Source organism: Cygnus olor, chromosome 8 (assembly GCF_009769625.2).
Source record: "Cygnus olor isolate bCygOlo1 chromosome 8, bCygOlo1.pri.v2, whole genome shotgun sequence".
NCBI classification, from domain to species: domain Eukaryota; kingdom Metazoa; phylum Chordata; class Aves; order Anseriformes; family Anatidae; genus Cygnus; species Cygnus olor.
The window spans coordinates 2,298,307-2,314,454 of record NC_049176.1 but is presented as its reverse complement, the minus strand read 5'-3'; the positions used below and the strand labels follow the sequence as shown (position 1 = coordinate 2,314,454).

Sequence of the window (16,148 nt, the reverse complement as noted above, 5' to 3'; positions counted from 1 at the left end):
CAAATTTGGTGGGCCTGACTTATTAAACTGCATGTTTTGTATAAATGTCCCTCGTGCATACATAGACTTTCACCATGTAAGTGCTGTAAGGTGTATGGGTCTGTATCAGGGAGATGCTGGAAGAGGAGTCTGTATCAGGGAGAGCTGAGGAGAATGCAGATAGCGTGCAGTTCACCTAGTCCTGTGCCCAGGGCATATTTGCACTTAGGCTGCATGGTAGCATCAGGTTGCTCAAGGAGCTTTTCAACAGGTTCACATGGGTCATATAGGCAGTTTAAATGTAGCTTCATGGGGCTTCACAGTTCTAGGTATAGGGCTAGGGTGCTTCTGGTATCCGACCCAGCTCATTGAGCACAAGCAGAATTAGCAAATTCAGCTTGATACAGCTCCACTCACGTTGCTGGGTCAGCTGCGTCTCTGACTGACAGGTCAGTTGGTAACGTAGCCATAGCAGCAAGGATATTCGTGCTTTCTCATAGTTGTAAGGAATGACTTATTTTTTCCTTCTCATAGTCTGGCTAGACTTCTAAAGCTTTTTCGAAACGGTCTAGAAAACAGACAGTCATTAGGTACTGCTGGAGTTCAATCTCCTCAGTAAATGCATTCCCAGAACAGGATGGTTAAACCCAAAGAAACAGGTGATTTTGTGGTTGTTCTGAAAAGCTCAATTACCAGCCAGCTTGGAAGAGAAAGCAGCTAAAAGTGCCTAGCAGTGGCATTTTTTTCATATGATCAGGTGATTTACAACACTGATATGATAAGCACATGGGCTGAATATATAGAAATAAACAGAATGTGGTATATAGACACACAAGAAAATGTGAATACTGGACTGATGCATTTTTATTTCTATACCAGTAGAAGTACAAAATCTTATTTGCACCAAGTTGTTCCAAAGCTAAGGCAACTGATACTAATCCACGTTTCCTAAATGCCTTTGAATAGTTATATTTGCTCACCTGTCACATATTTGTAAATAGCCATTCTGCTGACATCTTTGTTACACTGCTGCTTAGCTGACAGAATTTCATCTGCATAAATGGGTGGAAAGTCCTTTCCTCACATGTCTAACAAACTGGAGACAAAGTGCCTGCCAATGTTTTAATTTCTTGTGCATGTTCTGGTTAGAGAGTGAGAAGAATGCTTTCACTCCGCAGTGTCATGAATATGGTAATCTATGGAAATCACAGAAAGCAGGTACTTAAGTTAAGCACATACTGTACTACAGGAATCCCTGATGAATTCAAGTCTCTTCTGTTTAGAGAAGATGTTGTTGTCTATTAAGTGACAGACTGCCAGATGTTCATGAAGTAGCACAGTAATGTGTATCAGTATCTTCTTTTCTTCAACCCAGAAGGTAACATTTTCTTTATCATCTATGTCATCTTGGCTTTTGATTGTAAATGTCTAAGCTTGCTTCAAATATTAACTCCTTTTTGTTTTATTGATGAATATTTCATGACAGAAAGACTTTAATACATTTGTAGAATATAAGTTTTTGCTGCACTATAGTAAGCCTGTAATCCTAAAATCTTTTCCTTCACTCAGTATAAGCTGCTAAAAAACAAACATTTGAGGGAGAACCTGAAGAATACTTTGGTGGTGATTTTGAGGCAGTAGAGAAAATTTTGGCAGTGGTAGAGATATGATGAAAGCAGGAATAATTATTATTTTAAATAATGGTTTTATCTGCACTCTCGAGCATGATACTATATATCTCATGGTGAGGTCACAGCAGTATGTTTTCCTAGAATACACATTAATGTTGCAGTTAGTCACAGAATTACTGCAGGGCTGGGGGTTAGCTCACCCACTTTAAATAATCATGGTTTAAAGAGTGGACAGAATAGTTGAGTAACTAAGTGCAGTGGTATATACACAGGCAGCACAGGGAGCAGAGGTTGCAGGAAGAAGCGCATGTGCAGGAATTATGGATTATTGAGACAGTGCTGTTTACAAGCAAATAAAAGTTCCAAGGCAAAATTTCAAAATAACTGAAAGACAGAGTTCATTTTTTTTCAGATTTATTGTGTTGTCCTTTATTTTGCAGTCTTTTGCACATCATTAAAGGCAGTGATGCCAGTAATGACTCAGCTCTAAACAAAGAGCAGTGAGGATGTGTGAACCCTTTCATAAAAGGGCCAAGTTTTCTGCAGCTTCTTGCTAACCACTACAGCAGCTCTGGGGCCTTTAACAACTGGTGTTGGCCCAAGAAACTCTCTATCAGCTGGAGACTGATAGAGTGAAGTGTCCCATCATCCCCATGAAGCATCACCTGCCTATATGCCCTGGGGAGGACCCTTAAAGGATTCCCCAGAGGAGCTTGCAGTTGTTTATGTGGGCTTGACATGAACTCTACTGCCATCTGGGTAAATCCTTCATGACATAGGCTCTTCCTGTGCAGCATATGGGAAAGGTCCATCCATTAGCATTGTCAGGCCAACACAGAAGCTATTTAAGAGAATTTAGCTTTGAATCTTTAAAAGAGTAAGAACATCTAAAAGATTAAGAAGTAGCAGCTTCATTTTCTCCTTTGCTGTATATAGTTAGTTTTCATTAGTTGAACAGTTTACAAGATTAGTGGGGAAAGCTTGTGTGAAATGTTCCCTCCAGATTACTTATGAATATGAATGTGTATGTTATTTTCCACCTTCACAGGAACCAAATTCAGCTTTTAGCTTTATTGTTTATCTTTTCAGAAGAAGCACAAGCTACCTTGACATTGTGACAAGATTTTGCTGTTGTTACTATTGCTGTTATTGTACCGGGAGTTTGTGTTTCCTACCTCTGGAAATGTTGGAGTTATGTTCTTCTGTATTCTCAGAGAACAAGGAAGAAAACAGATACCACTTCAGGAAACTTCAGTAAATGTTTTAGTAAAGTTGCAGGAGGCTGGAGGCAGACCACTGGAATGTGGTTTATTATGCAGGATAAGATATAGTCAAGGCCACATGTTTGTGCAGCATATAATAAGGATTCTAGATTTATGCAGCCATTTTGAGCACATTTGACTTTGGAAAAAGCAAACTTGAAGGATTCAGAAGCTACTGGAAAAATCATTAAAAGTGAAAGTACTTTCTCTTATGTACATCAAATACAGAAAATTTTCCACATGAACAAATGCGGGTCAAACGTTACTAAAACCTTTGTGCTGAGGGCATATAAAATGACCCATACAAACCTGATTTAAATTCTTGCAGCTTCTGGGTGAGGGCAGCTGTCTACCTTGCTTAAATGTTAATGTTTCCTTTATCTGATTGCCTTTCTGTACCATGCTCCCTATTTCAGGGGTCCTGCCTCACCTATTACCCCCTTCAAAGCTACTCATTCTTGTCTGCAATCTTCATATCTCTAATTGTGTCTGAGGCAGTCACTTGGCTGAGTAGCCTCCCAAGCTTTTTCATCCTTAGCTATTACCAACCCAGCTGCTTCTCTCTGCAGTTTTCCAAGGCCAAGTAGAAGCCTTCTCGGACATAGTCCTGTCAAGGCAAAACAGAGATAAAGCCCAGCTTTTCTACACGTTTATAGAAGTGAGTGGTATTTGGGGAGGATAGCTCAACCAAGTACAGATCAACTCTTCTTTGTAGGAAAGTGGCACTTGGCATGGATTTATGAAGGGGAAACCATGTGTGACTGACTGTGGGCAGAACAGTGGATGTTATCTTCAGCAAGGCTTTCAACACTGTCTCTCAAAACATCCTTATGGACAGAGTGGTGAAACATTGAGTAGATAAATGGACAGTGAGATCAACTGAATACTGACTGAACCTACTAGTGGCAGAAAATCCAACTAGAGGCCAGTCCCTAGTGGTGTACCCAAGATGTTAATTCTGTGGCCATTTTAACATCCTCATTAATGATCTGGATGACAGGACAGAGTGCATCTTCATCATGTTTACAGATGATGCAGAGCTAGAAGGATTTGTTGACATACCAGGGGGTTGTGCTGCCACTCAGAAGGATGGCATGCTGGAAAAATGGGCTGACAGGAACCGCGAGAAGTTCAGTAAGGGGAAGTATGAAGTCCTGCATCTGGGGAGGAACAACCCCAGGCACCAGCACAGGCAGGGGCCAACCATCTGGCAAGGAGCTTTGCAGAAAAGGCCCTGGGGGTCCCGGGGGACAAGCTGACCACCAGCCAGCCACGTGTCCTCGCAGCAAAGGCCAGCAGTGCCCTGGGCTGCATCAGGCAGAGCATCGCTAGCAGGCCGAGGGAGGTGATCCCTCCCCACGGCCCAGCACTGGTGAGACACCCGGAGCACTGCGCCCAGAGCCAGGCTCCCCACGACAGGGACATGGCCTTACCGGAGTGAGCAAGGAACTGGGGCGCCTGCCCCATGAGGGCAGGCTGAGAGCGATGGAGGCATTTAGGGGAGCAGGGGAGGCTTGGGAGGATCTTACCAATATGTAAAAATATCTGATGGGAGGGAGCAAAGACAACAGAGCCTGACTCTTCTCAGTAGTGCCCAGTGAAAGGCTGGGAGGCAACAAGCACAAGCTGAATGATAAGGAATTCCATTTAAACATTAGAAAGAACTTTTTTATTATGAGAATGATCAAACACAGGAGCACGTTGCCCAGAGATCTTGTGGATTTTCCATCCTTTGAGAAATTCAAAGCCTTACTGGCCATGGCCCAGAGCAACCTGCTGTATCTGACCCAGCAGCAAGCAGGGGGTTAGACTCAGCAGTCTCTGGACATCTAGTCAGATTTCAACTACTTTGTGATTCTGCGAAGGTAGCTGTCCACCTTTCTCCTTTCCAATCATTTAGAGCGTATGTATTTTCTCCTCCTTTCTTCGCTTCTTCTCTGAGGAAAAGCTGTTGGTTAAGTAATTTCAAAGAAAGGTCTATTCAGAAAAACAAGCTCCAGAAAAGGAAGAATAAGAGCAATACCTTGTTTGAATTCTAAACCACACTGGTGATTACACGGCAAAGTTTTGGTGTTAAAGTTATCCATCCATTTGCATAACTTTGTGGGCCTTTGTTTGGTGTATCACTACTGCAACCAGTAAAGAATATTTCAGTACATCAATTTGAACTCTTTTAGCAGTTCAGCTTGTCAGATATTTTTCAGTCTTCGTTCTTGTTCTCATCTAGTTTTCCTATGTGCAAGCAGAAACGTCTACACTTGAAAAATGTAAAGTATGTGAAATAAGACAATTTGGCTTCAGTTCTACCTCCAGATTCATGAGACATCACTGTGTAACCTAAAAATGTTTGGAAGTTAAAAGCGTACAAGAGGAATTTAGAGAATGAATGCATACACCTCATCATACCGCAGACTTGAGGCAACACACAAATACAGAAGAAACTGGATAATGACATTACATTCAACATGGGAAATTTGTCAGACATGAGGGAAATGGTATTTTTAAAAGCTGTTGCCTCATGGCTACATGATACTGCTACCCCAAATTTCCATATGCCAGTGATCATTAGACTTGCTTATGTAAGTTCTTCCTTTACCTTGTGACCACTGCTCCCTGAAAATTATTTTTATGAAAATTACTAATTTTCAGTGTTCTTTTCTATGCCCCATCTCATTAGCGTATACCAGCAGGATACACTTCAGATCCACCAGAGTACTGTAGGAGACTGTTGCTTATTTTTGGTTTATGATGATACCTAGCTGTGGCAGCTGAAATCTGGGTTTTCTAACAGCAGATAGCATCCAGCCCTTTCGCAGGAAACAGCTCCTAAATAAACAACTGGTAACCACAGCATGGGGATGTAGCTGGACTTTCCCAGAATAAGGAAAATATAAATTTTAAAGTTAGAAATAGAGGCTCAGTCATCTGATATGTATTGCACTGCCCTGTTCACTAGCCTATTCCAGCTCCAATTCAATTACGCTACTTGCTTGTGCACCCATAAAAATTACAGCAATCTGAAGTGAAAGATACTCTCTACTTTTTACCATTAGGAAACAAGCACCTTTTTTAGTTCATAATATGCTCAATTACCTTTAGATTGATCCATGAATAAATTATAATCAAAACAGACTTATTCACCTTAAAGCTCTCCTGGCTTAAGGTTTCATTGTTGATTCATTATGTTGTCAGTTCTCTATTGGCAGGGTAATGCTTTTTTATATCTGGATAGAGACAGTTTTAGTGGAAGATACTGTTATCTTTAAATGAGTAGGATTTAGCTTTTCTGGTGAGAACAAATTCATCAATGATGAATCCCTGGAGAAACTACTGAAACAAAAATCACAATGTTGCTGGAGATTTATACAGTTCATCAGTTAAAAGGCAGCTTTTGGAAGTCTTTAGCAGGGAGGGTTGGATTTTTTCTTTCTTTCTGTAAAATATTTCAGCACAATATTTCAAGCTTCAAGCTTTGTGATAATACACTTATAAACAATGAAAGAAAACCACTTAATATATTTATTTTGGCTCCATTATTGATGTTATCCTCTTTAATAGAAATACATTAAATTATGGCAATATAGAGACAGATGGATACGAATAATGCAGCTATAGACATCATTGATACAGATATATAAGCAGACAAGAATTATCTAATTACTCTGCTTGTTGCAATCTTCTAAATACTTGCTGTGATCCACATATTCGTATTAGCTGTTTTTTCTAGGCAGATGTTGATAGGACAAAGATACAAGTGTATGGAGAGCTTAGTGACATATGAGATATGTTGAAATTTCAAAAAAATAATCTCAAGACATACTGCGGAAAGATTTCAAAAGCAAACAGGGATTTAAACCGACCAAGTTACCGTGCTTGTGCTTTCATTGGGAATTGTGCCATTAAATCCCTATGTGCTTTGGAAGACATCCCCTAGCATGATTAGAGGTGATTTAACTTTAAACTCTCTAGAATATCCATCTCTTGAGAAGTTATTTCAACATGTTTCCACTTCTGCTATATCCAGTAACTCAGTGTGTTAAAATACTGCTTCCCATTTCATAAGGCCTTTGTCTCCCAACATGTTTGAAACTACAGCTCTGACCAAGAAGTCATCTCATCAGCCTTCTGTATATTTTATTCTTATATCATCAGCCTTCTGTGCATTACTCAGAAGGACAACCTTCAATAAGTCCTTCCCAAACTCCTGAGACTACATTTTCATGTATTATTTATTGTTATAGAAAAGATGGCTGGTTTTCAGTGTTGTTTGATGAAATTTGCCTTGGCTGCTTGTGGACTGCTAGACCCCAAGCACAAAATAACCAGATCATTTGTATAGACACACAGTCATCTTCTGTTAAGTCAGTGGAAACTCATTGTTCATGCCCAAGCCTGGACTAGGACCTAGGTGTTTCGTTAATTATCCTAAAATCCATTTAATCAATTTATTGATGGAAATACAGTGATGCATAGCAAAAACTCAGGTTGGATGTTAGTTTTCTAGATAAATATTTACTTCATTTAGTTTGAAAATATACTGTTTTTATAGCTTAATTTAACATGTATGTAATTAAAAAACATCTGAAATAATACAATTATGGTACCGATGGCATGGGATGCTATTCAAAATGTCTGCTGTACATTCCAGCTAGTGGCTATGTTAGATGTAAAAATCTGCTTACTTCCATATCACAATTTAGAAAATGAATTAATTGCCATTAAAAATCACACTTTATCTATAAATCAAAATGGATGGTTTTTCCACGCTTTTCCTCAGATCACCTATTTTATTTCAATACACTCAATATTTCTGTCTCTAGAAAGTAGATGATTGCACATACATTAAGAGAATAGAAAAGTAAAGGCTTTATTCTGCAGAAGTTTGGCTGTTCTTCCCAAAGATGGTCTTCAATCAGTCAGGCCATGAACAGCTGTCTCTTTTCTCTACTGTTTCAGTTAAAACCTCAGCAAAATTAGCTTTACTACCTACTCTGAAAGTCAGCAGTTCAATTCCTGGCCAGACAGGGAAGAGTCCAAAAATGTTTTTGTCATCAGGTCTCCTTCCTTCTCAAGTTCAAAGTTGTTGGCATCAGCACATACATGATGGAGAAAAAATAGTTTCTAAGTGGCACAGCTACTTATGTAGTTGGCTTATGTGTAGCCAAAATATATTTCTAATTGATGCCGCCTAGCAGATAGACAAGAATATTTTCTATCAAAATTTGTATTTTTTTTAGATTTTTGGTTAAAATCTTAGGTTTTCTAAAATTTGTATGAAGACTTGAATCTGTCTGTGTTTTAGAGCCTGTTATTTACAATGAATTTAGTCAAATCTTTCCTTCCACTTATTTTCCTTTTAAAAATAACTTCTTTTTTTTTGTCTTATTTTAATTTGGTATATTAGTCCACTACCTTACTGCTGTTTGCAGTAATATTTAAAAGCTTATTTTAAGCCATCCTAGACCTTTTTCTTTCTAAGAACATGAATCACAAATGTATGGCAACTGCACAGAAAGGAAAGTGTATTTGACATCTTTGAGGAAGCACTTGAATGTGACACTGAGGAACAAAGTTCCCATTCAACAGACAAAAGAGTCTTGTGACAGTGGGCAAATTGAGACTATAGCTAGATTTGGGACAGAGGGGGTCTGCAGTTACCACCCCCCCTTCACACACACACACACGCACACCAGTGCTGGTCTTGCATTTACCTAGATTGAGAGAATGGCACGTTCCCAGCCTGCAGCAGGTCACCTCCTTTGGAGATCACCATGAGACTGCAAGTTCTGACTTCAAGTTAAAATGTGTTGAAACCACAGAACAAGTCTCAGAAGCAGGGAAACATTTCAAGGACCTCACCCTCTATCTGTGTGCTTACAAGTGCCAAAAACCTAGCAGCCAAGAAAGCTATTATTTGCCGTGACAGGAGTCCTGCGGTTCCATTGTGGGGTATCCTGATTGACAGAGCTCATTGAGGGATTTTTCTCCTATAGAGCGGAGTAACCTCTTCTGGATTTACTTCATTTTAAAAAATAATAATTTCTAAATTTTTAAATAATTCTGTTTTTAAAATTCACATTGAAATTCCCTCTTAAAATTTGATAACCACAGCAGTACTGTATCTTGTTCGATATGCTCTTTGAGGTTGTATTATTAGCGTGAATTAATGCTAGCAACTACTGAGGCTACGTATCCCCTGTTACTACCTGCTAGTTTCTGCAGTACTGCAGTAGCTTCTGAGCAGGGTTTAGTTAGATGGATAAAATATTTTGTGCACAATAAGGAACTAGTTTCAGGGGAGGAAGGGCACAATATCTTTCATCAAGCAAAAAATCCATGTTTTCCACCATCTTTTTATTCACCTAAATCTGTGATTATGGCACACTAGAGTTTTCCATCTCTCTGCTGTGCAAACAAAGGAACTTTTTCTTTCAGGAAGCTGGGTGTTTGGCAGGTTTATGAAATCTGAACCTGCGCTTCCATGTTCTTGGGTGAGACATGAGTTTTGCAATTCAGTGAAATTGTCCTGTAGAGTTTGCTTAATTGGGCTCAAGGATTAAATGTCACAGAAAAGACTACAAGTGGTTCATAGAGGTAAATTATGAGATTAGAATGTGTTTCTGTTCATTTGGTGTTTGTTAGCCTTGCTTTTGACAGGTCAAGACAACCTTCTGTTATCAGAACATAAAATGCATGTTTGCATGCTTTAAAAATACATAGATATAACCAGATATCCATACAAGTAATCTCAAACACTGCTAGAGCCCTTGTAAGTAAATTGATAGTTTTATGATGCCTTTCCACATAGTATAGAAATAAAGTTATACATTTGAATTATTTAACATGATACATTTTTATATATAAGCAAGTATGCAATGGGGAAATAGAAGACTGTTGGATGCTGACCTGCAAATCAGCTATTTTTCTGCTGTGCTATATTAATATTTTAATATTCAATATAGATTTTCAAGTCAGATCCTGAAGTTCATGGCTGATTTTTATTCACTTCTCGCTCTGGTACAGTCCCACTGATTTCAATTTCAACCTCCTAAATAAGTCACACTAAACAAGGACTTAGGATCTTGCCCTTAGGTTCAGACTTACTCCCTTTACTACGCCTGCTTATTAAGCATATTAATCATGTTTCCTGATTTTTATTTTAGAAACTACCTAATTTTGGGCCTTACCTGGAACAACGCAAAAAAATAATAGCTGAGAACAAGATTAAACTGAAGGAACAAAGCACAGCGGCTGTACTTCCTGAGAAAAAGCACTTCATTCCAAAGAAACCCATTCCAGCAATCAAGGTAAAAAAAGATATGCTTATGTGTAAGAAATGATCAGCCATCAGGCAGTTGACATGCACAGTCATTTCTAGCAGTTTGAGTTGGTTATTACTGCTTTTAAGCTTGTTAGAGGGCATCAAAGACAACTATTTATGCAGACTTTCTAGCTTTTAACCAAAATCGATGGGAAATGATTTGTGATGTACATGTATAGGTATTTCCCTAATGTCATTTTTCAAAACCAAGATATTCAGGCAGTGGAATGGTAATTGTAGAACATGGTGAATGCCTTGAGGAATTAAGTTGAACCATTAACAATTTCTTTTAATTTGAATGAAACAGTATGAGCTCAGTTTTGCATGATACTTCTTGATTATTTGTGGCTTACTAAATATCCATCTCTCATGCAGGAAAAGGTTGGTGTGGAAAAGGTTGGTCTTCAATATATACAACAGCTGAGACCTAGGTTTTCAAACTAAATTTTTAAAGCTGGAAGATGTTTGTCTAGGTAACTGATCCACTATGTGCAATGAGTAAATGTCAAGGTGAAAATAAAACCTGTTCCTACATCCACTGCATAATCCATACATTGGAGATTTTCCCATCCCTTAAGTAGCCAATAAAATTAAACATCAGCAGCTAATTATTCTAAGTGTTCACTTTAGACCCTACTTAAACTTCATGTTTCAACAGGGAGAAAAAAAAAAGAAAAGAAAGAAAGAAAGAAACAGGCAATAAATAAATAAATACAAGGAAAACTTTTATCAGAAATCTCCTGTAGGCCCTTTTATGAAGCCATGTGAAAATATCTGCTGAACTCATTAACTGTCTTCATTATGTATGTAAGAATATCAGATATTCATAGATAGGTAGCTTTCACTGTATGATCAAAACGGTATGAATTCTTGCAAAAATAAGATCAAGAATAAAATACAACATGAGCAATAGCTCAAAATATCACATATAATTCCCAAGGAGATTTTGCAACATTTACGTATACATGCAGCATTCCAAGATAGCTGATAGGACTGCAAAACAAGCCAAGGAGAAATTCTGAGTCATCTTCTTGTTTAAGTTAAATAGTTTGCAACTTCTGTAGATCTCCCTCACTTTTTTGGACTGATTATTTGAGTTTGAGCTCTGCTACTGAAAATCACTCCCCACCTCTTGTGCTCAGGTTCCATTCTTTATGTATATGAAAAGTCCCAAAGAACAGCAATCTACTCTTTTTTTTTTCCACTACGATGAACATTTTCAAAGCCTACTGGACCTCAGAGGTTTTATGGTTCTATTCTCTTTGCAGGGAGAGTATTGATGTAAGGGAAAAGAGAAAGAAGAAACAACAGCCAATAACTGCATTTTCAATGAGATAGCTTGCTTCTGAAAACAGCAGAAAAAAAATGATACCATCAAAAAACAAATAAACTGAATGATGGAAGAAATTTAGCAAGAGGGAAAAGCAGACATAAAGACTTGGGTAATAAATAAATAAATAAATAAAAAGTTGAGGTCAATAATTTATCAAGCCCAAGCCAAACTCCAAGTACAAAAGAAAAAAAAAAAGAAAAAAAAGAACCAAATAGTCAGAGATGGGTTGAAAAGAAGAAAGGAGGTCCTACTGCAGGGAAGAGGAAGATGAATTCCCCTAAACAAAAACTTTTGTTTATAAAGACACTGAATATTTTTGTGTGGTGGCTGCAAGGAGTTTCTCAGGCAGAGAAATCAGGTTAGCCTCTTTCTCACACCTTCACTTGAATTAAACAAGACTGAGAAAGACTGAAGCAATTAGAAGAAGGTAGCTGATTCATGACAGTCTTACAGTCTGAGCATCTCTTTAGAAAGGAATGTTTTAACGATAATGAGAAAAACAGCAGTAAGAGATGTCCACAAAGAAATAACAGAATATCTGGGTTTTGCTTGAAGTTAGGGAACTTGCCACTCTATAAAGGGATGTGTTGTAAAGTTTATTATTAAATGACCCATCTATAACATTTTGTGGAGAAAATCTGCCAGAAAGATTGAGAATATTTATTACAGAAGCTGAGTGAAGCTTACTGAAAAAAGGTGACTTATCTGATACCCTTCCCTGATCAGGGATTCTCTGCAGAGAGAGGCAGATGAGCTCAGACTTGAGTGATTTATCTGTAGCTGTCCGAGAAGTATTCACATTTAGAATTACAAATCCCAGTCTCCAGGCAGTTCTGTCTTGGCTGACCCCCTGGACAGAGAGGAGAATACATTCTGTTAGTTCAGACTGGGATATCAGGGGAGTGGGAATGGTCAACACTAATAGCTAGGACCAGCCCAACTCCAGTTCTCAGGAACAGTGGAGAGGTGTGCTCAAAAGCTGATAGCACCTGAGAGATAGCTGTCCTTGGAACAGCTATGACCCTTGATTTGGCTGGCTGTATTTTTGGAGGGTTGCTGCAAATTTCCTGATGCCTGCTCAGAACTCCCTCATCTGTCTGATCTGCTGTTGTGTTGGTGATATGTAAATTCCAACATTTGTTTAAATTCTGCATGCTGCCAAAACGCCTTTTTTATAGATGTAAAAACCCTCTGTGGTTATCCAAAATCTAATTTAATTTTTGGATGGCTTTTCCCATGGCTTTTCTCTTTATTTTCTCTATTTTTCAATATTAATTGAAAATGCATACTTTGATACTCAGCAGTGTTGTTTCTTCTTTTCTTACTTTTCTGCACTATCAGAACTCCTGCTATATGCAGATATATCCTCTGGATCTTTTATTTTCGGTTACACTTCTGCACTGCTCCCACATATTTATTTGCGTTCCTCAGGTTACCTCCTTATTACTTTAATTTTCTTTCCTTATATCATTTCTGTGGTTTGTTTCTTAATAATTTCATTCATTGTCTTTGAGGGCCTATGGCATAATATTTGGTCAGCATTTATCTGCTTATTTTATTTATTCCTTTTTTATTCCACAGGTCTTGCTGTGGTTGCCCTGTTCAGTAGTTTACACATTCTGACATAGCTTTGTTTGTCAGATTAGGTAGGGCATGGAATATTGTCCCACCTGTTGGACAAATAGCCATAGAGTTCCTCAAGCTTAAATTCCTTATGTTTGAAATTTTTCACCCATGTGTGTTACTGGTATGTGTATGTGGTCTTTTGCACATACATATACACAAGTTTTTTTATGTGGATGCTATCAGCATCCAGCTGGAAGACAGCCATCTTGGGAGCCCTCTAGCCACATTTAGTCCAGTGCTGTGCTTAACCTGTAAAAGTATATTGTAAAAGTATATTATAACCTATAAAGTATATTGTAAGGGTATATTGGTCTAGGCACAGCACTATTGTGCCATAACAGTGTACCATGTCTTCCCAGCCTGTATCTAGGTGGTTCAACAAAAGTAGCTTGGGCTCGCCTGCCTGCAAAAGACCAGGTTGTCATAATCTTCCTCATAAACTTGATGCTGTTGCATATTTCAGGTGGAACTATGCGTGTGTGCCCCATAATTTATGACTCCGAGTCTGCTTCTCCAAGTATTTGCTCCAACATGAATCACAGCAGTAGCCTCTCATGCTAGGTAGCCCATAGCGATCCCTTCTCTGTCACTGTACCTCAGAGAATATTCTCATCACATCTGACAGTTTAAGCAAATTTCAATTAGTCTTCAGGTGTGGGGAGAAATCCTAGGGTCAACCCTTCTTTTTTCTTCCCCTCTCTGACTGTCAAAGGACTGCCTCAAGTGGTTTTATAATGACTGCTATTGCACTAGCAGCCCGTAAGAGAGGAGGGACACTCTGTTACTGCATATAAAACTAGAATAATGGTGTATTCCAGATCAGGGTTGATTAATATCACAACAGAGTTACAGTAATTATGGTGCTGTTGTCTATATTAACATCTTGCTGGTTTGCTTGTCTTTTATCATGACAGCACGTTAAGCAGAAGTTTGTGTGAGCTGCCCATGGTGTCACCTACTTTATTTTCTCTTGTAGCTTTGTTTTATCTAGAATATATCTCTTTGCAAGAATAGCAAGAGTTGCTTATTTTGATAGACTGAATAGTTCTTTATCAAACAGCTTTTTTTCACCATTATAGTACCTGTTCATCTAATCATATAAAATACCTGTGAAGTTCCTTAGGTTTTCATGAATTTAGTTTGAGCTATTATCAGTATCAACTCTGTAGTATTACAGTTCAAATCATTTCCTGAAACACATGCTAGCGTATTAAACAGAACCATATCTAAACTGGAAAATTGTGATATATTCCTGTGTTAATATTTTGCCTTTTCTGTATGTTGACTGTTATATTTCAGCTCTCTACTTTTAATTTGTTTAGCTGTTTCCAAACCCACTTCATGGCTACCTAATTTCTCTGTTTAAAACTCTGTTTTAAAGCCTGTGTCAGAGGCCTACTGAAACATAAAATTTACCAGTTAATTATCTAGTATTTACTGCCTCACAGTCTCTATCCAGAATTGTAATAGATTCATGAAGCAAAATTTTTCTTTACAGAAGCCATATTGAATTACGTAGTAAAAGTTCATTTGAGTTATTGTGTAAGTCCCCTAATAGCTAGTACTGCAACTTTTTTACTTAGAAACAAAGCTTAGAGGTCCCAGGTCGCTAAATCCCAAGACACATTTAATAACATTTTTAACTATTGCCAAAGCATTTGTAATCTTTAGATATAAAAATTAGTTTTAATGAGATTACATATTTTTGTTAGGCTCTTTACTTTAAATTAACCTTGGCCATGTACTCTCTGATCCTGCTGACTTATTCTTCTTTAATGTATCTGATTTTTTCTAACATTTTTCCTTCTTATATCTCAGTCTTTGACAGCACCTCACCTTTATTACCAAAAAAGACCAGGTGGAAGGCGGGTATCTCCCCAATAGAGATACGCACTGATACAGACAGACATTTAATTTCTTTGCAACATTTCGCCCCCTTTCTGTGCTCTCATCATATCCAAGGAACTCTTCCAAGGAACCCCCTTTTATTCCTCAACAACTGCTGAATCCTGAGAATTACCCAAACACCAAAGATGATGAACAGATGTAGTACTTGGGATCAAGTTCATAACCTTGCTGTATAAATGTCAGATGCTTTGTTTGGAGGGGTGTTTTTTATTACTTGGAGTTGAATCAACTTCAGCGTTTGTATCCTTGCGAATGCTCCCTCAGAGCCATGAGGACTGAGGTCAAGGCCTGTCCTTGGGACAGACTGCTATCACAGCAAGCAGGTCTCTACTTCTGGCAACCTAAAGATTACCCTGTTTTCCTTACCTGCTGTTGCTGTCAGCTTTGAGTGAACCTTTCTCCTGAACACGGTGTTTTGTAGTGGATCAAAATGTGCAATAAGAGGACAAGCATGTGTGTACCCTTTGAACTTGCTATATGAGACAGTACCTGCACTGTCTTACGGCTTTCTTAAGAGAGAATAGAATAGGATTGTGGTGGTTGGCATCTCTGGAGAACATAGTCTTTTAGTGTGGTCTGCATGAATATGGAGACAGCAGGTCTACAAGGAGCCATGCCTGAACTGTGAATCGTATTTACAAATATAGGTTTACTAATATGATGGCTAATGACACACTAATCGCCATTAAATGCTTGATATATGAACATTAAAAATATAGCTATAGTAATAAAAGTAGCATTGTAAAAATAATATCCTACTGAACAGATCTGTTCCTTGTGTATACTCAAAACCACATCTGCTTAGCTTAGTGACAAAATGAATTTTTTCTGTACTCATTAGTAACATAAAACTAATGGATTCTGCTCTGATTCTCTCCATAGCAACTGAATTCCCTGCCAGTTCCATTTACAGGACTAAATTCCTCTCCCAGCTCATTCAGTGTAGTTTTGTTGAGAAGAGTGGGACAGCACAGCAGTAATCAAAACAAGTGCTCTAGGTCCCTGTGATTGCAAAGGAGTAACTTAGGGCAAAATTTAACTTCTAGATTTTTTCTTTTTATTGCTGCTGGTAATGTATAAGCCAGAAA

The 16,148-nt window shown here is 38.2% G+C and overlaps 1 protein-coding gene across 4 annotated transcripts in view; it reads left to right on the top strand.

Moving 5' to 3' along the window:
- Positions 1-16,148, top strand: part of DPYD (dihydropyrimidine dehydrogenase) — a 354,038-nt gene that overhangs the window by 329,970 nt on the left and 7,920 nt on the right. For all 4 annotated transcript variants that reach the window (XM_040566231.1, XM_040566230.1, XM_040566229.1 and 1 more), the window contains one exon: positions 10,036-10,179. In XM_040566231.1, coding sequence (XP_040422165.1) covers positions 10,036-10,179 — 144 coding nt within the window. The remainder of the gene's footprint in view (positions 1-10,035; positions 10,180-16,148) is intronic.